This window comes from Phalacrocorax aristotelis, chromosome 10, assembly GCF_949628215.1.
Source record: "Phalacrocorax aristotelis chromosome 10, bGulAri2.1, whole genome shotgun sequence".
Lineage (NCBI taxonomy): Eukaryota > Metazoa > Chordata > Aves > Suliformes > Phalacrocoracidae > Phalacrocorax > Phalacrocorax aristotelis.
Genome location: NC_134285.1, coordinates 13,258,066 through 13,284,186, shown reverse-complemented (window position 1 = coordinate 13,284,186; position 26,121 = coordinate 13,258,066). Strand labels below are relative to the sequence as shown.

At 38.4% G+C, this 26,121-nt stretch overlaps 1 protein-coding gene across 1 annotated transcript in view; it reads right to left on the bottom strand.

Annotated features, from left to right (window-relative positions):
- Positions 1-8,315: 8,315 nt before the first annotated feature.
- The window catches only part of GRIN2A (glutamate ionotropic receptor NMDA type subunit 2A), a 180,759-nt gene continuing 162,953 nt past the window's right edge, over positions 8,316-26,121 (bottom strand). Inside the window, exons 11-12 of the mRNA XM_075106200.1 lie at positions 14,801-15,039; positions 8,316-13,247 (exon numbers count right to left, since the gene is read on the bottom strand). Coding sequence (XP_074962301.1) covers positions 11,457-13,247; positions 14,801-15,039 — 2,030 coding nt within the window. The 3' untranslated portion in view covers positions 8,316-11,456. The remainder of the gene's footprint in view (positions 13,248-14,800; positions 15,040-26,121) is intronic.

The following is a 26,121-nucleotide window of genomic DNA, read 5'->3' as shown; positions in this document are numbered from 1 at the left end:
TCACCTGGCCAAGCAAACGTCAAATCTTTCCTAAGATTTTGATTGCTACACTAAAACCTCTATTTTGATTTAAGTCTTGATTAACCAGAACATTAAACAAGCTTGCCAATAACAAAGTCATAGAAGATGTGTCACACCTCTGCCATATTCTCACCCCCTGCTCTGCTGTCCCCCATCCTCACCTGATTGGCTTCCGAGACCGCTGCCACACCAGAAGCACTCCACAGCCCCAGCTCCCCAGCTCTTCGCACGGATGGCATTGTGTTTGGCAGGGCAACCTCTCCTCCTTGGGCTGGATGCTGCCTCCCCAGTCGCCCAAAGAGCTCCAGCGTTTGTGCAGCCAAGATCATCTCTTCATGCAGGCCCACCACGGCGTGTGCATCTGACATACTTCAGAGTGCGGGAAAATTATGCCACAAATTAACAGGCCATCCTTAACTTAGCTCCTACTGCTCCCTCTGTTGAGGGAGCATCATTCAAAGTAGACTTCTCACACTGAATGAATTTTTCATAAATTAATTGTGTCTGTCCTTTTCAGGAATTAAATTAAACTGGGAACATCAAGCATATACTGTCAGCTTTAGCTTCAGGCATCTTCACCTTTAGATAATTTCTAACAGCAAAGGGTGGCTCAAAACACGTGGCTGTTAACACCTTTCAAATCAAAGCAACTACTAGCAAAAACCCAAAGGTAAGCCTTATTCATAGATGACACTTCATCTTGTAGAATTTAACAAGGAAGACAGACAAGAATTATACCATTGTTCATTTTCATATCAATTAGCAGAAATTATCTTTATTAGAAAAATGATTTTTTCGTATATTTACAATTTTTACATCATGTTATACTTGGCACGTGTGTTTTCCCCAAATAGTTATATACATTTCGGTACACACAGACATTCGAGTCCCCCATTCCCTTGATGTTTTTCTACATATTTAACAAAAATGAAGAACACAATACAATTTGTAAAACAACCATAATAATTATATATTTCTCTATCATAAAAACTCTGAAGCAAACATTTTTTTTAGATATGTTTCAAAATATTTATACAGTATTAGCACTCAGTCATGCACTGGGTTAAAATACGTTTGGGGTGAACTGTTCTGAGACGGTATGTGTAACGAGGGAGAAAGCGTGTGACTCCCAGCTCCTTCAAGCTGCAGTGTGTGTGTGCTGTTGGGCAGATCCAGCTACCCCCAGGATTTCAAAGGCAGGGACAGGTGGGTGCAGGGGTAGCCGGGTATTTGTGTATCTCTGTAACATGACAGTTAAAACTGTGTGTGTACAGACACACACAGTGTGTTAAAATTCATCTCACTTTGCTAAACCCGTCTAATAAAACAGGCAGTAATTGGAATGTCAAACCTAGTTTTTAATTATTCTCTTTTTCCCCAAACCCTTCTGAAGAATCCATTAGACTATGAATTTTATAATGAAATTCTGGGTTCTCTTAAAAATGTATTATTTTATGCTTGATTCCATTTCACCAATATTCTTTTGTTTCTACTCTAACATCCTGATTTATTTCCCCAGGTGTTAAGAGGTCTTCAAACCTCTACTATTCTTTGTGAGCAATTGGAAATTTATGACTTACCCTTTGGTTTGAAATATTACATTCTTGAAAGCGTTACAGTAAATTGCACTACTAAATAAAAGAAGTGATAGGCTTTTTAATTTACCATGTAGAGAATCAAATGGTTCCAAGATTTCTGGAAAGATGGTATTTATGGAATGCAAATTGCTTCTACTGCAATGTAGATTAGTGCTCCATGTAACCAGTACAAATTAGTACACTTGGGGTTTTTTACCCCCATCAGAAGAAGAATACAACTGTACTAATACTACTTTTCCTTCTGAGCAAAATTCTAAGTTAATATTGTGAATTCTTATTTTCTCAAGAAACAAATGAAACTAAACTGATCTTAGGATGACAAGCGAAGATCCAATACTAATTTTCAGCTACACCTCATTTTTCAGAGTTCAACTGCAAATAACTTCTAATCAAACCCAAACCAGCAATATATTACTTGAAACCATTAATAAATTATTGTAGAATCTTTGTCACGATGCTGAATTTTTGTCCTGCCCCTCATTCCCCCCAAAAACTTTATACATATACATATATATAAAGCTTATATATAGCTTATATATATACATGTATGCATACAAAGACTAATTAGGACAACACATTAAATTTACATTATTCAAGTAAACAGGTAAAAGTGTTTTAAAAGTGTGATTTGAGATTTTGAAATATTTCTGGTGGTTTTTGTTTAGCAGCACAGAAATATTAGCGTTTCATCTAAGCCAGAAAAAAATTGTTAAAACAGGTTGAAAGGAAGCACGAAATGCCCTTCGGGTTTAGTCTAAATTTGAATCTGATGAATTAAAATTATTAACTTCTTCTGAGAGAACCTGAAATGTACGGGTGCAAATTTTGCATAAAAATAGTATACGTAGTTAAGAATCAGGTAGGAGTTTGCCTAACACATTAATGAATTCTGTTTGTACCTTCTGGTTTCAACAGGGAAGACACAAGATATACTGTGCATGTGCATGTGGGCGTGAGGTGTGAAGACAGAGAGATCAAGATGTTCTTGATCAGTGCAAAATGGACGTTCTGAAATGAATAAAACTGTTTCATAATATTATAGCTGATACAAAGTATAAACTGTAAACAGTTCTTGGTAAAAATTGCACTAGTTTCCTTCCTAGCTGCACACAATTTTACATGATGCAACTTTCATATCTTTGCACCATGAGGTTTGGTTTTGTTTGTTGTTTTTTTTTTTTAAAACTGAGCATGAACTGCACTAAGGATCTGCTCTCCCATCACTCACTCACACATCCCTATTTAAGTCAAAAGGTGTTTAGCCTAACTTTGGAATCCAGACCTAGGCCAGGTAAAAATGAGCTAACCAAAATTTTCTTCTTGCAGACAAAGGACTTGGAACCAAGTTCTTCTCCAAGACACTTGCAATGAGCTGTAGACAAAATTTGACCCAACAGAATTTTCTGTTTCTGGGTTAAGGTGGAAAAATTAATAACTAACCAACACTGCCTTTGAAAAAAAGCTCAAGAATTACTTCAGACAAATGATTCCGAAGTATTTTTTGCATTCAGTTTTGGTTAGAGCACTGTACATTTAGGAAAGAAGCTGAGTACCATAATCATCTCTTGGTCAAAATCTCCACATCATCAATAACATCAAGCTCAAAAGCCTGTTTATTGAGAAAAGTGATTCTCACTAAAACACCACTGCTAAATAGGACCGGTGTGCAAAACTGAGTTTGAAAACTGCCCAGTCTGCATGGAAGAATACATGGGCAGCCACTGGTACACACACCAGCTGATCTTTCCTGGGAATTTTTTTTTTTAGTATCCTTCCTCAGTTACCTTAAGTAACATGTTTAATGGCCGGGTGTGACTTGTGTAAGCTGACAGAATTTTTAATTCAGTCACCAGGCCAATAGACCCTCTCTGGCCATGAATTCTCAAAACAGTATGAGAAGACATCCTTTTCCTATGACTTTGTTATTTCTAGCGTGTATCATTTCCAGCTCTCTCAGACAGGAATTCTCCTCTGACATGTTTTCATGTGTCCAAGCACAGTGCAATACTGATCCCAGCAAGCCCTTTAGCCTCTTCTGTAATAGGTATCAAACACCAATAAACGCTGCTAGAGGATTTGTGCATTTAGAAGGTTTGGAACAGAGAGAAGAGAATCACTTAAAATAAAGCACTGCTGAAATGAGTCCCACAGCTTTGGGAGATTACTCACACATGACTAGGTTTGAAAGTGTATGCACGCACGCATGTGTATACTGTATATATATTTAGGTTAATAAGTTTAAGATATTAATAAACAGATTCTTATGGTATTTGGTAATTAAAATATCAGGCTTGTATCATTCAAAATAGTGCAACCTACATAGCAATATACAGGAAAATTACACACATTTTTCCTATTACCATTAATATGCTTGTGCATATCAAGATGACAGGATACCCTTTTCCATAGGATTAACCTCTTGCATATTTAATTGTATTCTTTGGCCCATTTTCCTGTGTAACCTCGTATGACAACATAAAGACTTTGGCTTTAAAAATAAAAAAAGAAGAAAACTCCCAGTTTTTTCAGTGACTTTCAGAAGCTTAAATAGAATGCAAATCACTTCAGTTCAAAACTATCATTTCCTCCAGAAACCACACACCCGCAGCCTGTCACAGACCACCCGCTAGTGTGAATAACTGTGAACCTCCAATTTAATTTTTTTTCCACTTTTGAAGATCATTTACACTTCAAATGTTACACAACACATCCTCCAAAGTTTTTCTCGACTCCTCTAATCTTGTCCCAACAGTGAACAAGATAGGTCTCCTTCCCCAGTAGCACAGGAAGGCACAGCAACCTCATGAAGGCCTTCAACTGCATCACTATGAGTCCAAATACAGGGTTTGCAATGTGAAACAGAAGCCAAAATATATTTCTAAAAGGTTTTTGCCATTAAACACCATTATTAAACAGGCTCAATAAAAAAAAATCAGACTAAAGAATCCTGTAATAATGATGTAACACAAACCTCTTCAAAATGGCTATTCTTATGTACTGCAATGCACAAAACAAATTTTAAAAACGTATTCTTGTAATGCATTTGCTGAGAAAAACATATCATTTTTTCTAATAGTACTAGAAATGCAAAACAAAACATTCTCCATTAAAATTTCATGTCACTGTAAATATTACCATTTGCCCACATTAAAGCTTAGTGCATTTATGAGAAGTGAGGAAACCTTCATCAATTCCCAAGCAAAGTATTGTCTCACTTGGAACTTTACAGTGCACTGAAGAAGTATCACAATATTTATTCGTATTAATTTTCACAGTTTTATAACGTGCACATAGAAATATAATATTTGAAATATATTAGTGAAAACAAATACTAATACAGAAGGGAAAGGACAAAACATCTAGGAGTATATCTGCTTATCACCACTACTTTTTAAGAGTTGGAGAGTCAAAATAATCTCTCTTTTAAATATGTACTACTATATTTAGTGTGGTTATCTACTAATAAAGGTATTGCATGACAACGTTACAACATGGTTATATTCTCTACTAATGTAGCGTTGTTTTCAATACAGGAAAAGAATTAAGCAAAAGGAGTAAAAAGTATCATTTAAGTGCAAAACAACAAATACCTGGTAAATAGTGAGGTAACTTATTTTTACTTATATCATTTCTGGTTCTTAAATTATAGATATGACGAAATAATCACAAAACCAGCAGTGGATTCTTACAGCTGTTTAGACTGGCATTCGTTTTAAAAACAATTTCAACCACAGCAAATATCTTCTGCCCTATGTAGCAAAAAAGCTCATGAACCTGCAAGAAGAACTAAATGTATTTTTACTGCATTGCAGGCCGACGCACACTTGTAATCCTGACTTCCAAAGTTGCAGGACACTGGAAGAGTACACGTTTAGACAGCATAATCTCTACACAGGTCGAGAGAAGCAGGGGAAAAAAAATAATTAAAAGCTTGACTGAGGTGAAATAAATGAGGAGCTTATTTACAGAGTGCAGTAACCCTCCCCAGCAGAGCAGAGAGAAGCAAGGCAGGATTTCTGCCCCTGTTTAATGAGGCAACAGACACCAGAGAGCACAAACAATCACCTCTCCATCCCACAAACATCGCTGCTACACTGTAATGAAGGTGAACATGGGATTAATTCCACAATGAACGCTGAGCATCAACAAGAATTTTACACTACGTACAATATGTGCACATCAGACAGAAGAGTCTGCATGATCAGAGCGATGTAAGAGACATGACGGTCTTAAGCTACTCCCATTTAATTTAACCACAGCCTCACAGGTGACTCCAGGCAGAGCTGATTGAGCCTTTTCTCTATCACACTATGTACCTGTCTGTACTTGCATTTACATCCATAAATAAGTACACACCTGTGATTAAACCGTGCTCCCTCCTCATAAGAGTAAACACTAACATGTTGCCAAGACATTTAAATAAGACAGTACAGGTGAGTTTGGGCAGGTAAATGGCTCATATCATAAAAGTCATACTTTAAAAGGCCTTTGTGCTCTTTCAGAAGTTCCTTCAGCACTGTTATACTTTGAAGGCTCAGGTCTCAATAGGAAGGAAGTTTAGACTGAAAAAATAGCATTGGTAAAACAAAAAATTTAAGTGGAAAACTGTTTCTACTTTGCAAACCGGATCACCTTACACGGGAACGATATCTACTTTAAAATTACTTTTGAGCTAAGGCAGGACTAGAGCTGGAAAAGCAAAAGTTTAGCAAGGGAATATAAGACACTCCATCTTGAAAGAAGCACATGATGCGATGATTAACACTTAACACAATTTAGCCAAGCCACAGGATGGTTACTGTTCTATATTAACTATGAGAGGACTTTGCCATAAAAGATCACTCAGGTTTTATATATCAAACATATTAAACGCAATGTAAAACAACAGAAAGATTCACCTCTTGAATCCTTCCTAAATCCAAGCTGACTCTTAGACCCTTAGATTCATACCACAATCCTGTTCTACGTTGATGAACCCAGAAGGGGAAAGAATAGTACCAAAATCTTCCCCACCACAGACACATCTGCTACACTGCAAAAATATGAAAATATTCTACAAGGTATAGATTCTGACACTTCTATTTCATGCTGGATAGTTACATGGTATAAAGAAAATGATGATACCAACTAGACTGGGAGTACTGCAAAACCCACAAACGACAGGTGCTACCTCAGTAACTACTTGCATAAGCACAGGAACCTATATGCACCTGCAAGGTTTAAAGGTTTAACTTGGTACTGACTTGCAGATTTAACTAGCAGACTTTTGAGTCTGGGGATAAATTGACCATTCCTTTTCTAAGCCCACCTAAATGAGATATCTAAGTTAGGAGGCTATATTTTCTAAAAAGTCAACAGAGAGAGGTAAAATATTTCAGGACACCTCACCCATGTAACTGCTTCCAAGCCTTCAGTGCTCTGAACTACCATCCGGAGCAAGCTCGCTTTCTCTCTCTCCTCCCTTTCCCACCACCTCTCTCTCTCCCCAACTCCCCACCCCCAGCAACAGAAAGAGCTTAGCCTTACAGCACAGAAACCCAAAGCTACGCACACAGCTCTAGCTTTTGCTTCCTCTAAAACCATCTAAACCTCTAAAACGATTTCTTTTCACCAGGAAAAATACCCAAACAACTCCTGCTTTCCCTTGGGAGCCTTATTTTGCCTCCTAAGTGTTCCTGAAAGGTCACAGAATAGAGACATGTATTTATGAGATGCTGCCAAAACACAGTGAGCTGGCAGTGATTTGGTTTCTGTCTGTCCACAGCACGCTTTCTCCTAACCAAGCTTCTTAGATAGCAGAATAATGAATTCTGAGCAAAAGCTGCAAAAACATTAAACAAAGTTTTCGAGAAATACAAAAGCCTCTTAATTTCCTTAATTTTATCTTATATATTAAAATGTCTTATTTCCATGCGCTTAAGTTAGTGGGTGGCTACACTGCTCTAAGAAACACAAGCAGAACACAAAATCCATTTGAAAGGAAAAAGGAAAATTTACTGTGGTGAAAAGGGAAAGACAAAAACATGAAGAAATTCTACAATGTCTTTAAAAGAGGAAAAAAGCAAGAGGCAGGTATGTCTACGTAGCTTGTTTTACCTCCATGTACCTACTCCATTCCTCAGCAATTCAATATCCTGCCTCCATAAAAGTTGTCGTCCAGGAGCAGTGTAACACTACAGGACATGCTACCAAGAATGGCCCATATCATTTACAGCCTGATTCAGTTCCAGCTGGAGTCACGGGAAATCTTGGTGATAGGAATGACCAACAAACTGCTAGAGCTGTAATCAGGAAAATGTAACAAGTCACCAGCACCATCCAGAAAGGTACAGAAAGGATGGCCACTTATGCAGGAAGATTCTTTTCTCCTCTTCAAGAATAGCAGCAGCTAGAGTGAGAGAGAGGGAAATACAGAAAGTCTTGATCTCGGTTTAATTGAAAGTCAGTGCAAATACATCAACAAAGTTCAGGCAATACTCAGAATTCCACGCGCTTTATGGCTAAGCCTCTACTGTTGAAGATTTTTCCTCAACTTAGCTTCTTCTTCTTTACACGTATACGTCCGCAACCACACCAGCTATTCACCTACAACCCTACACTTTAGCCTTTCCTTCCCCCTTTATTTGCTCATTATATGCCAAGATCAAAACAACAAATGCATGCAGATCCTTATTCCCTCTACTTTCAGTATTTGTGTTTTGTTTTTCTTTTTTTTTTACCTTTAAGGCAGCATCTTTTATTTCTATGTGAACAACTGCTGTGCAACATGATCAAGTCTTCCCTCTGCCTCTTTAGTTTGTTTTGGTTTAGAGGAGGTGGTTGTATTGCATATTTACAGCTAATAATAATAAATCTCTACAGTCACCAGAAATCTGCTCAAATCTGAAAAAGCAAACACTGCAATGTATTTCTTTATAGCTAATTTGCTTGTACATTTCACAGAAGGATAAATCCACCTGGGTTTAGGATGTTTACATTTGGATCCCAGCAGTTTACTTTGAAAATGTTGTAAATGGGAATTTTTCTTTCCCACAACTTCACATACAGTACTTGTCTATAGATTGAATTATGTGTGTCTAGTTAGATGGAGATGATGATACAAAAGACTTGGAGCAATCAGCAAATATTTTGAGAGCTTTAAGGTGATGTGAAAGACAAGAGCCACCACTAAGTTTTACAATTCACTTGGTAAAATACTCAGCGCCTTGCATGGCAGGTTTTGGTATGATATCAGCAAATACCGTATCTGCTGAAACACACCAGGTAGTTCAAAATGCTTAAGATTTTACTTACTATTATGATTTGGATTGGAAATCCAAATTTGCCTGAAATATTCTTATTAAACTTGTTACAACACTATTTATGCCTTTAGTGCATTTGCCTTCCTATAGGCCTAAGACAAATAGTATACCTATGTCTTTGGGAAAAGGTTTTGATTCATGAAAAGTAGTGTTCATCCCATAAACACCCTAGCCCTGCTTAGCTCATACAACTATCCCTAAGAAATCTGAATCTCTCTAAGGACAGGTAGGGATCTTCTCTTTATAAAAACTACATCCAGTGAGGAACCAGAAAGTATACCATGTGGATCAGGGCCAAGAAATGTGACCAAATGTTGAATAAAGAATACTCAAAACATATTTGCTCTGGACAGCATACAGATACCCATAGATATGCTTTCTGAACATCCTTATAATAAAGTATACTGAGATTTTTGGAAGCTGGAAAGGAACTCAGGAGCCCAAATCTTATTACATTTAATTCCTTCAAAAATATCACCCTTCACCATTACGGTGAGCATACAAATATATTTGTAAATATCAAGAACTCATTCTGGACTGTTTGGTAGTTAAAGTCAGCTTAAATCTGTTTAATAAAAAAAACCTGTAAACAAAATTAAAGAAGCTATATTTTGTCTACCGCTGCATATCATTTATATTATCTCCCATTTGCAACTCTGCTGTGCAGTATGCTATTCTAAATTAAATAACTTGCATACTGTACCCCTGGCATGCAGATACTACAATTACAGCTGACAGGCACAATTCTATTGAAAAGAGTTTCAGTTCAGAGAAAAGTTAGGGTAATATTCACATTTTCTAATTCACAGTGGTAATGGTTTCCCTGCTCACTGTTCTTCAGTGAAATGTAAGGAATAATGCTTGAATAATCTAAACTTCCTCCACACAAAAAACCTAGAGCAATTCTCAGACGAGCGGCATAATGCTTTCAGTATTTAAATATATTAGCAATTACATTTACTTCTTTCATTTAAATTTACAGCTGTACACTCTACTCATGAAAGATGTCCTATCTTCCCTTCCACACTCCCTTATGGTTAAAATCTAGTGGTTGGTTTGTTTTTCTTTTTTTTCCAGGGGGGTGAGGAGGGGTGTGTAGCAGACATTTTATTTGTGAAATAATCTGATTGATCTTTACTGTACTATACCATAGTATACTATAGTGTATATATATAATGTGTATATATACTATAGTGTACTTTACTGTACTGTACTTTGACAATGCATCCCTGTTTTGTGAATATCTTTGTACACCAGTAAGTGATACTAAAGATACTGTGCCTTAGTTATGTGTGCATATATTCAATTTATATGAAAGGCTCGATCAGAGAGGTTAAAAATACCGGTCTGATGTTCAACAAATATGCCCAATATTCTGGAAAGAAGAAGTCCCTCAGAAGGTGTCAGTCTTCACTGTGTATCCAAATAAATAGTATTGTGCTCCTCACTGATTACACTGAATATATGGCTGTTGGTCTTTGATACTGTATTAACAGCTTTAATACTATTAACATACAATTAATTAGATGTCACTAACAGACTATGAACAAAGAACTACAGTGGGTTGGGATTTGAGTTGGGAAGTGAAAGAATAAAAGAAATACTATACAGCCCTGAGTAATCACCAGTAAGGGGCAAATGCAAACTTACGTACACATTAGGCCTCAAGGTTATTAATAAAGTCCACAGCTCCATAGTAAGTGCCACATAGTGATATCTAAAAATATATACTCTGGATTATGCAGCTGTGAAATTTCTGACAAGATGACTGTAGACCTTTCAATGAACTTAGTTCATAATTGTAAGTGCATATGAAATAGAAGAAAAGCATTTGTACATTAACCAATATCCATGGGGCTTCCTTTTTGTACACAGCAGTTCACGTGTTTGGGACTACAGCCTTCCCATTTATTTTCTGTCAATCTAGAATGAATGTACTAATATTCTGCTAACACACTGTATTTTGTTTATTAGGGTCCCGGGGTTTGGGTTTTTTTATTGTTATTATTTGGCTTAGAAAATGTCAATGAAGCTAAAATATCTTTTTGAAAGTCTAGCTTTCTGTTCTCTTTTAGTCTTACTTTTGAGACTGTGCAAATGCATTCCTAATTCTTTTTGTCTGTGCCATACTACATGCATGCCATATTGCTTATCCAGTACTAGAAAATCATTAAACATTTCTAAGGACAAAAGTACATTGAATGATACTTAGCAACATAAATTAGAATAACCGAAACAGTAAAATAATTAGATACAAAACAGCATAGTTGCCAACATATATTGGGGCTATGTCAGTACAGCTTGCCATTTATATATAAAGCATACATAAATGGCTCATTTTTATCCTTTTCAACAAGACATATTTTAAAAGGATAGTTAAGAGCATACTAGTTTACCTATTCATGTACAAAAGTACACTGGGAAGGGGAGAGGTTTACATATCATTTACCATAGCAGGATACTGTTATAGGATAAATTCTCCCTCTAAGATGGTGGCAACTATTTTTTCCCTATAGATAAAGTGTTCATGGAAAATTTAAACATCTGATTCAATGCTAGGCATTTTCTTATACACACGTCTATTGCTACAGGAATTTAAAACCCTTGGAGTTGAGTACAGGCTATTCCTATTTGCAACGTAAGGCAAAACATGCTCTGAAATGTACATGTCATTATGGATCCGACCATCCCTCGAACAGTAAGATGCTGTAGACTTTATGGATGACCTTAAATAATTATCATTTCTTCCTCTTGTTGGTAATGAATGTTTATAAAGATCAGCTGGACTTCGCCTAAGAGATAAGTGCTGTTCATCACGATACGAGTGCAGGAAGGGATTATCATCTGAGTGAACCGGATACAGGGATTTGCTCCGCTTACTGTCCTCTAGAGCATGACTTAAAAGTGAGGCCTTGTTGCTCAACAGTTTGCTTGAGGGAACGCTAAACATGCTTGCATACGGACTACTTTGTAGAAATTTCTCTCTTTCTTTCAAGCTTATGCTACGAGAAGGTCTTCCAGTATCAATTTCCCTGGACTTATCAGCAATATTATCAAAAGAATGTTGCCTGTTAATCCTCAACTTATTTTTTTTATGATATTGCAGAGCATTATTTTGTGACCAGCTATGCTCATATATTTCTTCAGGAAGTGATAAGTTCGTTGTATCCTGCAGCATCTGATCTTCTTCAATATCATAGAGGTTCCCCATCCGCAAGCATGCGTCACATTTGTAGGGAGATCTGCTCGAATAGTGTCCCGCATAAGTGGGCAAATTGGAAAGACAGCTCCTGCAGTGGGTGGAATTCTGTCTGTATCTGTCGTTCATGTCAACTAGGGAAGCATTTTTATCTTTTAAAGTGTAGTGCTTTGCATAAAGTTTATACTGGTCATTATTTGGAAGACTGTCTTCATTATGCAAGGGAGTCCTGTTAGCATGTTCTGCTTTCCTGTAGTTGTCATTGTGATCTTGATAAACATCAGGAAACTCTATAGTTTCTGGAAGGACAAGGTTTTCCATGTACTGAGGAGTGTCCAAGCGGAATCCTGGCTCTTTGTCAGCATCAATTGTGTAGATTTTATCCCGTGGAGAGCTCTGCTTGGTTTTCAGATATGTCAGTTCCACTTCACTACAGTCTTTTGGGTATTTTGATGCTACTGTCCTTTTTTTAAAATTGTCCTTGGTTTTGTGGTGCTTGTTGTTGTTTTCAGGTTCCATATGGCAAGTAGCTCGGCTTGATGTCTCTGATACATCTGAATGGACAATCTCTTCAGGAAGGTATATTTGACTTTTCACTGAAAGCTGCCTGTTTTCATCTGACCCATTTTCTCTCTGGGAACCTTGGCTCTGGCGTACAGATTCTTGACGTAAAGATTCAACAGATTTCCTCCAAAGCTGCCTGGGTCTGGAGTTTGCTTTTGCTTCTGTTGTTACTGCAACCTCTACTGTATTTGGATTGGACTCATTCAGTGTGAGAGGATGCTGACCCTGGAAAACATAGTTGTTAAGATTGTCCTTGTGTCGATTGCCAGGAAGTGTCTGCAGTTCACTCATGTTGTCACCAAAAAAGTTGTCCTTTGTCTGAAAGGATCTGTTATCAGAAAATACCAAGTTTCCTTTATCCATGACCATATCCATAATCAAGGAACCCCTCTGAATAAAATCAGCTGTTCTTTTGGGGGAGTTAATTCTTGAAGGATTGATATTGGTCATATTTTTTGCTGTTCGCAGTAGTTTTAACATGTTGGTTTGGGAATTGGTCAAAGCAAAGTCAGGAGACTTCTTTTTTTCTTCAATATGTACTCCATGAATACAGCTGTAAATACCCTGTAATATAAAACAAATTAAATCACGAGGTGTAAATTTTAAATACTTCCATTCTACTTTTTACTAACAATAAAGAACAATTAAACAGTGCTTATCTAATGACTGGAAAGATTAAAAGTACATGTCTATTCTTTTAGCATTTCCTAACATTGATATGGGAGAATAATTTCTGCCATATCTGTCAGCAAAGGAGAAAAACTGCCAGTATTTTTCAAACCAATGGTCTTTGTAGGCCCCCAATGCTTATACTAGAAAACAAGATTAGCAGGTACCCCAAAAGGTTCCCTAGTCCCATCACGAAATATAACTAACCGTCAGTAACGGAAACTCTATTGTTTTAAACCAATGATTAAAATATCCCACTAAACAAGCCTGCAGACAGGCTGTTTTCTTGGAGGTTAAGGTACTCTTCACTTTCACTGAAACAGAAAGGCTTCTAGTCATGGTATTTTATCTTTTCTGTACCCTGTCCTAGTACCTATGAAACAATCCCACCTATTTCTAAAGCCTGAATTTGGGTTCATTTTAAGCAAAAGGCTGAAGACCATCTTTTAACTCCAAACTCTTTAGTCATTCCTGGGAGCTCAGTTTGGACCCTGTGAATTTGCAGTTCTCAAAATTTGCTTTTGAAAGAAGTACTTTTCTTCCTCACATTGGTTAGGAGAATTTCACATGTAAAAGGCCAAAAGTATAAAGTTCAAATGTAAAATGTGGAGGTTAAATTGTATATGCCTCTCTAGACAATCCCTAAGAGGGTAGGGCAGAGTATTTTTAATGGAGTTCCGATACAGTTCAACTTACTCAACAGGGTAATCTCAGCACATTTTAAAGCAATTAGGCTTTTTAGTATCATTTTCGATTCTTCTCAGCTATATAAAAAAAATCCAGCAAAGTCAATTACCTAATTAAAGTACTGTGTTAAAAAAAAATCCAACTCATTTGTCAAAAACACAAGAACAGCCACATACTTCCCTTATTTTACTACAAGTGTCAGTTATTTGGATATGTAAATCTACTTCGGGGTTGGTAAAGTTATCATTAAAACCTGTCTTAGTGTCTAACTAAACAAATGACACTTGTATTTGACCTTTTCTCATATGGTTTATTCAAGTTTGCTATCAAGAAAAGCTTATAAAAAGTATTTCGGTATATTTTTAGCACTTAAAATCCACTTGTTAAATAAATACACAAAACTAAGAGCTAACATCTGTCATCAATTTAGTGCTTATTTTCTTTGGATTTTTTTGGTGGAAATGAAGCCATTTCCTGTATCTGAGCAACTCACGATTTCTTAATCAAAATTTCCCCTAAATGTATTAGTTTCCAGCATTTGATTACTGATTATCCTGGCATATGATAATTCATACCATAGAATAATTCAATGGAGAAAAGACTTCCCATGGAGCGCAAGTACATCCTAAGCCGATTATCACACTGATGGTCTTACATGTATTTCAAATGTCCAAGTGGAAATAAAAGGAAAGATAATGTTTGAGAGAGGTAGTGTTTATTCTGCCTGTTGCCTGAAGGGAGAAAATGAAAGTAATACCAACCCTGCTGATTGAGAACAACAATCCCGGCCTATCTGAGCAGACTCCAGTGAAGCAGAATCTAAGTTTCCAGTAAAATAAGTGCTCCCAGACAAAGGTTATTAAACTGAGTGCCATGGCTGCTGCAAGCATGTAAAACACTCCTGCCATGTTGTCAATGTCCAGCTGGCTGCTCATGACTTCATTCTTCTCATTGTGGCAAATACCAGTCAGCCACAGGGTTTCTAACTCTTCCATTTCCCCTAGGGAGAGCAAGGAGTCAAACAAGTTAGAATGCAATAATTACTGCTCACAGTATTCAAAAGTATTTGCATTTAATGCTTCATTTGAGGAGCATTTTAGTCTTTACTGAGGATTTGCAGATATAGCAGGTTGCAACTCGCAGCACCCTAGTTTCACATGTCCTCAGATTTCATAAATTACGTGGGAAGATGGGTCCTCTAGAAAGCAGGATCTGTGATTTGGGTAAAACTTTTTTCTGCTTGCTATAACTAGTATCACGTGTTACAGAGGAGGGTTCCCATCCCAGGGATTCCTCCAACCCACCCAGAGCTGCATTTGGTGCACCCTCAGACCCAGGAGGCTCCTCCCATCCCAGTCCAATAGGTGCCACCAGTGCTGCTCCTGTCTGCAGGTCCAGATGGTAGTAACCTCTCGTGTGTACTCCAGAGGTGCAGATGCACACACCGACCCTCACAGACACCAGTGTTGTTAGCAGCACCCACAGGATACTCACAGACACAAATAAAGATGGCCTGATCATCCTCCTCCTCCTCCTGCCCGGCTGATGAGGACTGAAGTTTGCTAGTGAAAGATGCACACACCATCACTCCTGATTCACAAAGCCACCAATATTGACAGACCCCTCAAACACTGGCCTGGGCTAAGCCTGTGCAATATCTGTGCTCAGACCCTATACGCCCCTTACCCAGGCAGCAGCTTAGACCTCGGGTCTTTCCAGAAGTCCCCTGACAAATCACATCTGCCCCCACACTAATAAACACCGAACAGAAAGCAAGGTCACATCAAATCCAGCTAGGAACTGAGTTTAGTAAAGAGATGGGACAGGCTGTAGCGATCAGACACAGGGCTCAGTCAGACATGCATCCTGACATGTAACCAGACCCTTCTATGCCCCCTCCTCCCCATTTTCCTACACTTGTTCTTCCCTGATCCACTCTGACCCCTCCTGTTGGCCCTTCCCTTAAACATCGCAAAATAAATTTCACATGTTCTCACAATTCCTTTAAAACATGCCATAAGTTTGTTCTTTCCTGTGAGACCCATGGTAACCTTACTTCCCCTTTTTTTAGAAGTTGCAACATTCTGGCTGAACCTCTCCTGATATGTGTCTGGTCTCTGCTATCATCTCTGGTATCTCTTGTTCCCTAGGGCTTGGGTATCCAGGGATTTGATTTATTAGTGTTCTTGTATCTTGTGTTATTTTTTATGTTGAACAGCAACTAACCAGATAACTTTACAATCCAGGTATCTTCATACCCTTTGCATCCACATATCCCTTCCATATTTTTACTCCAGCCTCCCAGCCCAAGATGATGTTTTTGAATGTTAGGAGACAGACCATCCAAACAACAAAGATTAAAACATCAGCATGAGCAGCAGTGACCAAGTCCAGCTGCTGGCAGCCCCTAGATGCTGCACAGGGCCATCACTGCAGTAGTCATTAGTCACGTTTCCTCTCATAGTTGCCTGCAATTTATTAATAGGTGAACTGATTTGGAGACGCAGTTTTAAACCACTTTCTGATCTACAAGCACTTTAGAAAGAAAAGATATTATTTATCAAAACTTTCTGAATTTCTTCCCCATAATACTTTTATTTAAGGCAAAGCAGTGACAGTCACCAACATTGGATGTAAAATCACCCAAACCATTACGTCTGAAGGTTGCAGTAACATTATATTGGAAATGGAAAGCTTGACTAGCTTTACCCATACAGCACATGCAGTAAGTAAGGAAAAACAGTTGTATATGATACAGTATTAACAGAGTCTATTACGTTTCATACACCACCTGTATCTATATATATAGAAATATATATATTTTCTATATAAAACAACTCTCACTTAATGCCTGGATACTTGCAGGGATACAGTATGCCCCTTTTCCTGCTTAAGTTTCTTTTTCATTACATTTTTGTTGTAACTAGCAATATCTTTCAAATACAGTTCTTCTCCTGGATTTGTCTCTTTTCATTTTCTGTTTTCCCCCAGAGACCTGGGTGCTGCCATAACTGCAAACCCTTCCCACATCATGTACTCCCAGCCTTCTCTGTTGTGGTGCCCTGGACACCTCTGGATCACTCGGCCTTTCTTCTTCAGTCTACTCTGGCCTTTTGCTGCTGCAACTGCCTACCTCCTGGGCAGTGGCAGAAAAATAAATGGTGTCATCACGTGCCTGAAACAGAGGCTACGCGGCTATGCCACATCCTTACTGCCATTAAAACACTTCATTTACTTAAAGCTAAGGAAGCAGATCCTCTCTCTCCCTCTGTGGCATATCCTTACACTTAGAATCTGTATTTCACCAGCACGATTTGGCCTCAGATGAAAGACACTATCACTTAGCAGTGGTTGCTCCTGCCAACGTGGACAGAGGTGTGCCAGAAACTGTAACTGTTCCTGCCAAGATTGTTTTTTTATATTGCATGATATATTAATTTTCAAACATTTAGTGTTGTTCTTACTGAAGAATTGCATGTGCATACATGCCTTTTTACTGTCTTGGGGAGCTGAGTAATTCTATTATTATTTTAAATGACATAAACTTCATTATTTCTAGAAAATACAGAGGACCAGAAAGTACAGTATTAGCTGGCTTGGTGTGTTTCTCAATTTAGGATAGGGCTTCTATTTGAGGGAAGAATTCCCATGCTACAGATCCCTAATCCTTGCCCAGTGACTGAGGAATAGGTTTTCAGTATTATAATCCATACATCATTGCAGTAAAGATCAGAAAAAAATGACTAGAAGCCATATTGACATTTCAGCTACTTTCAAGCTAGACTGGAAGATCAATGACCTGCTGTGCAAGAAGATCATTTTGCAGGATAGGATGCCAGGGCACTACGAAAGCTACAACCCACAGATAGTTTGGATGTGTGAGTTGGAAGTGGAACACAAGACTGTGATGGAGAAATTGCTTCTTATAGAATGTGAAGGAAAAATTGAAGTAGAAGAACAAGTACTGAGGCTCTTTAGCAATGGCATTTCACAAATTTGTAATAGGCATTATTTGGTTCCTACTTAATTCTGTGTTTAGTTTTGTGCTTGAAGCATGAATTGAACCTCTACATCTGCAAAAGGCAATATATCTTCTCCCAAATTACAGCGCTCAATCTTCAAAATACCTAAAAGCATGCCCAAAGAAGAAAGTCAATCCTAATGAATCTTTAAAAGTCTTCTAACCCAGGACATAGGGACAATAAATTATTAATTGTAACAGTATAGATATTGCACACTGTTGCTACATAGACAGTTGGGGTTAATTATTGCATTTCCATATCTTAGAACATGTGGATTTCTTTTGCTCTGCTAAACCTCAGTGGACTGTTCCCCTCATACCTCTCTCAGGTCATCCCCAATGTCTATGAATAAAACTCGCAGAGGCTATAGAAAAGAACCCAGGTCCAAAGAGAGAGCAATATTTCTGGTTTGTGCATTAGTAGCTGAAGCTCTGACAATGAGCCCGCATTACTTCCCACAGGAAAATTCAGATCTCCCCAGATTGTCAAACATCAATTTTATTTGACTGCTGTGCCCTTTTACAATTCATAACAAAATTCACGAAGGAATTGAAACCTCTTTTTTATTACTGTTTCCTCTGTGTTTCTTTCCCTTTGGCATGTACATCTAAAGTAACTATTGATAATCCACTAACCTTTCCAAAAACGTCACTACAGAAACCAACCAAGATTTTTTTGAGTTGAGATAAATGACAGTGCCCTGGCAAGCTACAAAGAACAAAGCATCCCAGGTCTCGCAGATCCTCCTGTTGCCATATCCCTTCCATTATACCTGACAATGACAGAGATCACTGTTAATACCCAAAAGTAATCCACAATTTTATAGATTGCAAAGCACTGTGAAACATTGGCTTGTCATATCTATAAAATGATGTTATCTGAGAATGGATAGATTAGGCAGGTAATTCTGGTCTACATATGTATAAAACAGTTACCACTTACAGTGTATCTTTATATATGTGTGTGCGTGTGTATACACAGAGACACAGACACACAGACAAACCAGTTACTAATTTAACACTTCAGTACAGCTGACCCCATAAATTTGGCAAAAATTCCCAACCTATTTACTGCTGTTCCTGCCCATTACATTTTACCCAAGATAATTACAGAAGGCATAACATTTTTATTACAAAACACTCAGGTATGAGGAATTTTTTAACTGGGATGTCAATTCATTCCTTATAAAACTCAGCCACTTCCAAACTTGGCCTGGACTTGGAATTCAAAACATTGAACTTTGCAGCTAGTTAAACTTTGGTTCAGAAAAAAAAATTTAAAAGAATCAAGTCCTTTTGGAGGAATGATGTCTTTCAAATCTTTTTGGGTGGTCTAACTTGTGAATGTATAGGGTAATGACACCTATAGCAATATACTAGCCTTGGCAACTGAAAGGCCAGTAATTTGCAATTACCAGGCATTGCATGGAGGTTCAGGCACCTCCATGTGTGCATAATTCTAATTAACAAGTAAGAGCTCCAAATATTCCATAAGACAGACCTTGGAAATCTAAGTGAGCAACCTCAATATATGTAAATGCCAGGCCTCAATGAACCGAGCGTTAATGGAGTTCAAGTCTGCATCTAATAGGGGGGTCTCAAGTTACTTGTAAATATTAGTCAGACTTATTTTAAGGCTTTTTCTTTTCACTTTGGGCACTTACTAAAAGGAACGTAATGCCACAATCATTTTCTACCGCTGTCCATGTCTGGAGTAGATTAACGATTAAATGAATAGCTGCAGATCTCAGCAACAAAGTTACATCACAGTACTAGCACCAGATTAGAAAAGGAAGAGTTCCAATATATTTGACAAAAAGAAAATAATGTTTATTTTCTGTTTAATGTGTTCACAGTATATTTAACCTGCAAATTTCAAATAACTGCATGATGCCTACATTAAGATATTTTAAAAATATTTATAGTGCTTTATCATAAAAAGTCTGACTCATCCTGTAAGAATCAGTATCAGCAAGTATTTTAAAGTTATATATTTCAAGCAAAGTTGAATCTCTGCACTATTCACTCAAAACACAGTATGGTCTTCTCTAATAAACTGCAAAATTCTAGCACTCTCAGTGGTAATTCAAGACTATTTACAATGTTTTTAGGTTACAGTGCAAACAGTAGTCAGATCCCTTTGTATTTCTCTTGGGTTTGTTCCCGTGGATACGGTGCTCTCTCTCTAACTGCGATTTGCACAGAAACTTGCCAGCTGGCCATTCTGACTGAATATCCCAGAAGTGCCTTTCTTTCTACATTTTAGTGCAACACCTCTAGCATATTTCACACTTTGTCGTTCTGGGAAGGAGTGATAAACTGTCCAGCGTGCCCCCTGAACAATTTCTTCACAATAAAAACATAATTATCTGAACACAGAAAAGATACAGACCAAAGGGTAGAATTACATGCTCTTCCTCATCATAGCCCTCAGCAGTTTTTGCAGGCTGTGGTAAGTATCCCTACCACGATCCTCTTGGAACTGAAAAACATGCTGCCTTTTTGCAGTCTCTATCATTGTCTCTTGGAGATGTGTCAGGTCCCAGGGGTTCTTTTAGTGGGGTTACTGTTATCCCCAGATTCCCTTCATTTCCTCAGCCCAGCATATTGTAAAGGTCTGGCATCCTCCCTTGGTTCTCAGCTTTGCTCATTAAACCACCTTCCTGAAAGATGCTGTGTCCTCCCCAGTGATGGGCCAGCCATGAGGTACTGACGGTTAAAGCTGTCTGACTTACAGGTCATTTCACTGATGTTAATTTGTTTTCTGAGTGTTTTTTCCCTCTACATCTACGCATGCATCCAGGAAGACGCACACGTACTAAAAAATACATTATTTATAAAAGAGAGAAACCCCAAACCCACATAAATCCATCATTCTCCACATGCACTTATAGAAAAGCAGTTTGGGGTAAGATTTTTTTTTTTTTTTGAGGCAATAATAGTTTTTCAATACTTGTCTGATGCCTTCCTCATGATTAGTAAAAAAACAAGATCTTTCATTATCACCCAAGTATGACCCTAGTTACAAGCTTGCCAGAAATAAGCAAGCAAAAAGTTTTACAATTACATCCAAAAAGAGAAAAAACAGACTGGGATAACCTCATTTACTGCTTCTTTAAAAATCAAATTATGAAATCAACTTGCTGCTCCATTCCAGGAAAGAAAGCTAGACCTCGGAATCTTGAGTGGTGCCTAAGCATCTTCTCCCCCCCTCCCTGAGGATACAAACATGGGGAAAAGTGACAGAGATGGAGATTCTAACCCTGTATCCTCCTGATGGCAAAACTAAGAGCGTACATTGATAGTAGGTAAGAAACAAGCATCAGAAGTGCTGCATGCCTGGTAGTGCCTCCACCCCCCTCCTCCAAGTCCACAGCCACAGGGCTTTTATCGTTCTGCTCCCCACAGCTACTGAGAAGCACCAAAGAGCATAGTCCCAGCCAGTACAGCTTGGGTTGAGCTTCATCCTGCTAGAAAAACACCCCCAAAACCAAACAAAGCTCATGATTTACCTCCTTTGATCTTCATTCTTGGGAAGCAAGCCAAGCCTGGGCTGGGTTTCAGTGCAACTTGGGAATACAGGCAGATTAAGCACAGACTCATGACAGCCCAAAATAGCAGTCAGAAGTCTGAGGCACCGTTTGGTTTTAAAAGGTGTGCTGCATTCAGCCAGCCAGCCCCCGCCCCAGGAAACACCACTAGAAGAAGTTTGTTTGATGGAAGAAAATTGAAGAAATAATAATGGACAGAGATATGACTTTGGAATTACCTCTACAAATGAGAAATGCTTGTCATGAAACCATTAAATAGAAGTTACATGAGGGAAGAATAAGCAGCAAAATATATACAGTGATTACAGTCGAAGCATTGACTAAGTGGAAAAGGAAACAGAAATGGTCCTTGTAAAGAATTTACTGTCTACTGGTGTTTCACTTATCTACACTCTCTGCAAGAACAGTTATCCTGTCAGATGAGTAATTACATTAATTTTATAAGATCTGTAATTGGAAGATTAACTTTTCCATTTTTATTCTCTTATTTTCTTCCAAATTATCACAATAAATTAATAATAATTTGTTTTAATATTTTTATAATCACTAAAGTCTAATTCACTGAGTTCTTACTTTTCTTCTTTAAAAGACAGGTGTTTTTCTGCTCTTCTTTAACCATGTCGGTTAAAGCCATAGGTTCCTGGAGATAATCACTGATGGTTTATAGGCTGCCTTGACTACTTCCTTAGGTACTCTGGAGGTGTATTTTAATCAAGTTCTTACCTTAATTTTAATGTATTGAATTATTCGCACACATAAAGGGAGAATAAATCTATTTTATATGTCCCTTCTGATCCAAGAAAAGATTTTTAACACTTCATGTGCTGATCGCAAATGACAATTTCAGGGGAGTTCAGAGCACCAGCCTCTACCTTCACCTTACCACAAACCACAACCTGGCACTGAGGTGCCAACAGAACACAAAAGAAACAGCGAACCTAAAACCGAGGAAAAAATAATCTAATGGGGATTTCTCTGGCAGTGGCATTTCTAAAATTGGCTACTGCTGTCTTGAGCGTGGGTGAAAGTTTGGTTTTACACAGTGAGATCCATTGAACTCAGGCACTTGCAACCACCTGAGCTGTGGAAACCCCCAGTGCTGGATACGCCTGCACCAACGCCAGGTCCTGCAGCAGGTGTATCAGGCAGCTGCAACTGCACGGGAAGTCACTCTCCTCTGACTCCAAAAAACTTTGCCTTGCATGAATGAGAGCTGTCCAGAAAAATTAATTCTCCCCTATATTGTGTTGCTTCACACACTACAGCCATCCCTATCTAAGTGTAGTCTGCATATTCTGCACGAGTGAGCCGAGGGCAAGAAAGGAAAGGATGCTCTGTCCAAGTGGAGAAAGCTGAGCTGCAGCCCATCATCTTTGTTGTTTTATTGTTAAGTACAACAGACCTGTAGCGTCAGCACATCCCCTAGACTTGTATAAGGTGCAGGCCAGGAGGAGGTGGTGGTGACTCAGGCGCAAAGCACTAACCTGACAGTCAGCCTGAGGAGCCAGCATGCAAGTAAAAAAAAACCTGGCATATACCAACTGTAGATCTTGAATAAAAGGGTTAAACTTATACTTCCACATTGGTCAGAGGTAGGGCATCATCTTCAAAAGACTGCAGCTGCAGTAGCAGAATCATCTGCTTATTCAGACTGGACAAACAGCAGTTTTCAAATTTAGGGGCAGAGCGTTTCACACTTACTCTGGTGAGAACTCCCACTAAGTGATGGAGGGGAAAGGTAGCAGCATCCCATCACTTGGAGAGCCTAACATAAGAGGGTCTTTACCCTGAAGAGTGGAGTCAGAAGCCAAATGGGTTGATGTGCATTTGGTTCAATAAGCTCACCAATTTCAATTTGACCTAGTTATATGATCCGTAACAGCATGTTCCACAGAAGAGATTATATAAGCACAGCAACTTTTTGAATTCAGTCTGAATCCCCCAAAACACTCTCTCTTACTCTTATTTTCCGAGGTGTTTCCCCCCTGTAAAAATAGAAAAAGGAACACAGAAGACTGACAGCAATAAACTTATTGTGAGCTAATGACGGCACTCTGCCATGTCCCCATTAGTTAAGGATGAATTAACAGAACTGCTAAGCACAACTTTCAATATTACCATCCCTCTAACTCTTGTTCAGCTACACAAACACCCTCCACTTATACACTCACACTCTCCAGTCACATTTGTTCCACCCACTGCTTAAGGAGGACACTAAATATATAAACACAGAATCACTGGGATTGTGGGTGTGTTCTGCCTGAGAAGCACGCACAGAAAATATGTCCTTATAATCACATATGTATTTCCTTCTTGGTCTTTAACAGCCAGTGTGAGTCACACTGCTACGCTTCCTTATAGCTAGACAGCGATTTGGAAGGCTTATGCTAAAATATGAAAAAAACAGCAAAGAGCTTTCCTCTTCCAGATATAAGGGGGCAAATCTCTTTTCCACAGTTACCTATTACCCCTAAGGACTGGGAAGCAATTATCCACCCAGGAAAATAATTCTTAGTGTACTAAGCTGTCCTAAAAGCACATAAAGATTAACCAGAACTGAAAGTTATTAGGAAGAGGATAACAGACTCTCTGTGGAAACTCAACATAAACCAGTTTTCTTCTTTATATCTCTGTGTCTCTAATTGCTTCAGATGTTGCAGCTTTAAGGGTTAAGGGCTTAATACAGCTATACCATCTGCCCCTCTTTTCCTGGAGATCTCTTCCCAGACCTTCGTTTGAACTGAGCTTGTAACCTGCAGGTAGCACAATACGTTACAAATGCTTCACAAGAGTCTACCTCAGATGCTTAATCTGGCCCACTGGCTGATATTCTCCCACTCCTCCCCCAATTTGCTCTCTTTAACCAGCATTTTTCTCTTCCTCATTTCCATCTGTTTCTGCTGTCATGCATCTTTTATCCCTCTATTTCTGCTGCATCCCCTACAGCTAAAGGATCCATGCTGTGTTTCTCTGCATCCCATGCGCACTTTGAAGCCCTCTTACTCTCTTAATCCCAAAGCAGCTTTGTCATTTGCAGTTCAATAATCTCATTTGTTCACAAAGGGGGGAGGAGGGGAGGAGGAAGAAAGAGAAAGGAGAAAGAAATTCTCCTCACCTACTAGGCACCAGTGATTCTACTCCAAATCCCAAAGACGTGATGCTATAGGCTTCGAAACAATGTCTTTCAAACTACTTTCCAGGATATTTTTAGGAAAGTACCACTCTAAATGGAACGAGGCAGCACAAGCCAGAGGATTATTAGCAATATCTGGGCCTTCAGACAGGTTGCCATAAATTCCTAGTACTGAAGGCTGGAGGAACATGGGTGCCTTCACAAGTGTTGCAGTCCAGCAGTTACAGACTTGCTAAATCAGTCCGGCTGTGCGCCTGAGCCTTTACTGCACCTGGCAAATGGCAAGCTCGCACAGAAAAGCAGTTGACAGCTGCTGGGGTAACATGCTGGATTCTGGGTATGTCGGCCTGCCCAGCTGCTCTTTACAGAGGTTTATAAGAGAAATCAAAGCCCATATCATGCAATTCTTCAGTGCACAAACTTCTGTTCTGACACACTCTTGTGGCTGTGGGCAGATGATCCAAACAAAACGATGGTGCTGCTTCTTAGCAGCCATAAAATTTTAGTTGTTTTTGAGCTCCTGGGTGCTTCTATTTCTCAACAGAAGATAGTGAAATAGTCTCCCGTATCTTAGTAGAAATATTTTTATTTCTCTGTTGAAAACAAATGACAGTTCCATCTTGTGACCACAGCAAGCCAAAAAAAAAGCACAGCCACCGCCATGCTTTAGAGAACTACCCTGATGACCAAATAATTTAAAGAAAATTGCAGATGCTAATCATCAGCTGGAAGTTTTTGCAGATAATGAGATGTGATATACAGATAGTAAGATGTACAAAGCCAGAAATTAATTAATTTTTAATTGTCAGTATCACTTTTCCACCCAGTAGAACTATCCTCAGGATCAGAACATTACTCATGTAGATACGTATAAACCGTCTATTCTAAGCTTAAAGTTATCTTTACCACAAACCTACATTCTTCTGTGTTTACCTTAATTTTTTTCCAGTGCCAACGAGAAAAAAAAACATGGTTCAAAGCATTGACTTTAATGCAGAAAAAGCATCGTGCTCTGGAAAGTATGAAAAGGTGCTCCTGCATTAACAAGACCTTGATACTTCAGTTTATATCATCAAGGAAGAGTGAAAAACTGTGCAAAAATTTCATTTCAGTGTGTAAGTGAACTGGCTTGTATAGGGGAATGACATAGAAGAAGCAAGGAAAAATCGAATGAGAAAAATCACAGAAGACAGACACATACAGAGGAAATTGAAAGCTTTAAAAGACATTTCAAAAGGCTGTCTCAATACTGTGTAAAGGTAAAAGAGAAATGAGATCATGGTTTTTTTGTAGGTGCAATCAGATACACTTTTAAACAAATCACTGGTCTTACCCAAATATCTAGTATCATCCAAAACATTCTCTTCTCACTAACAT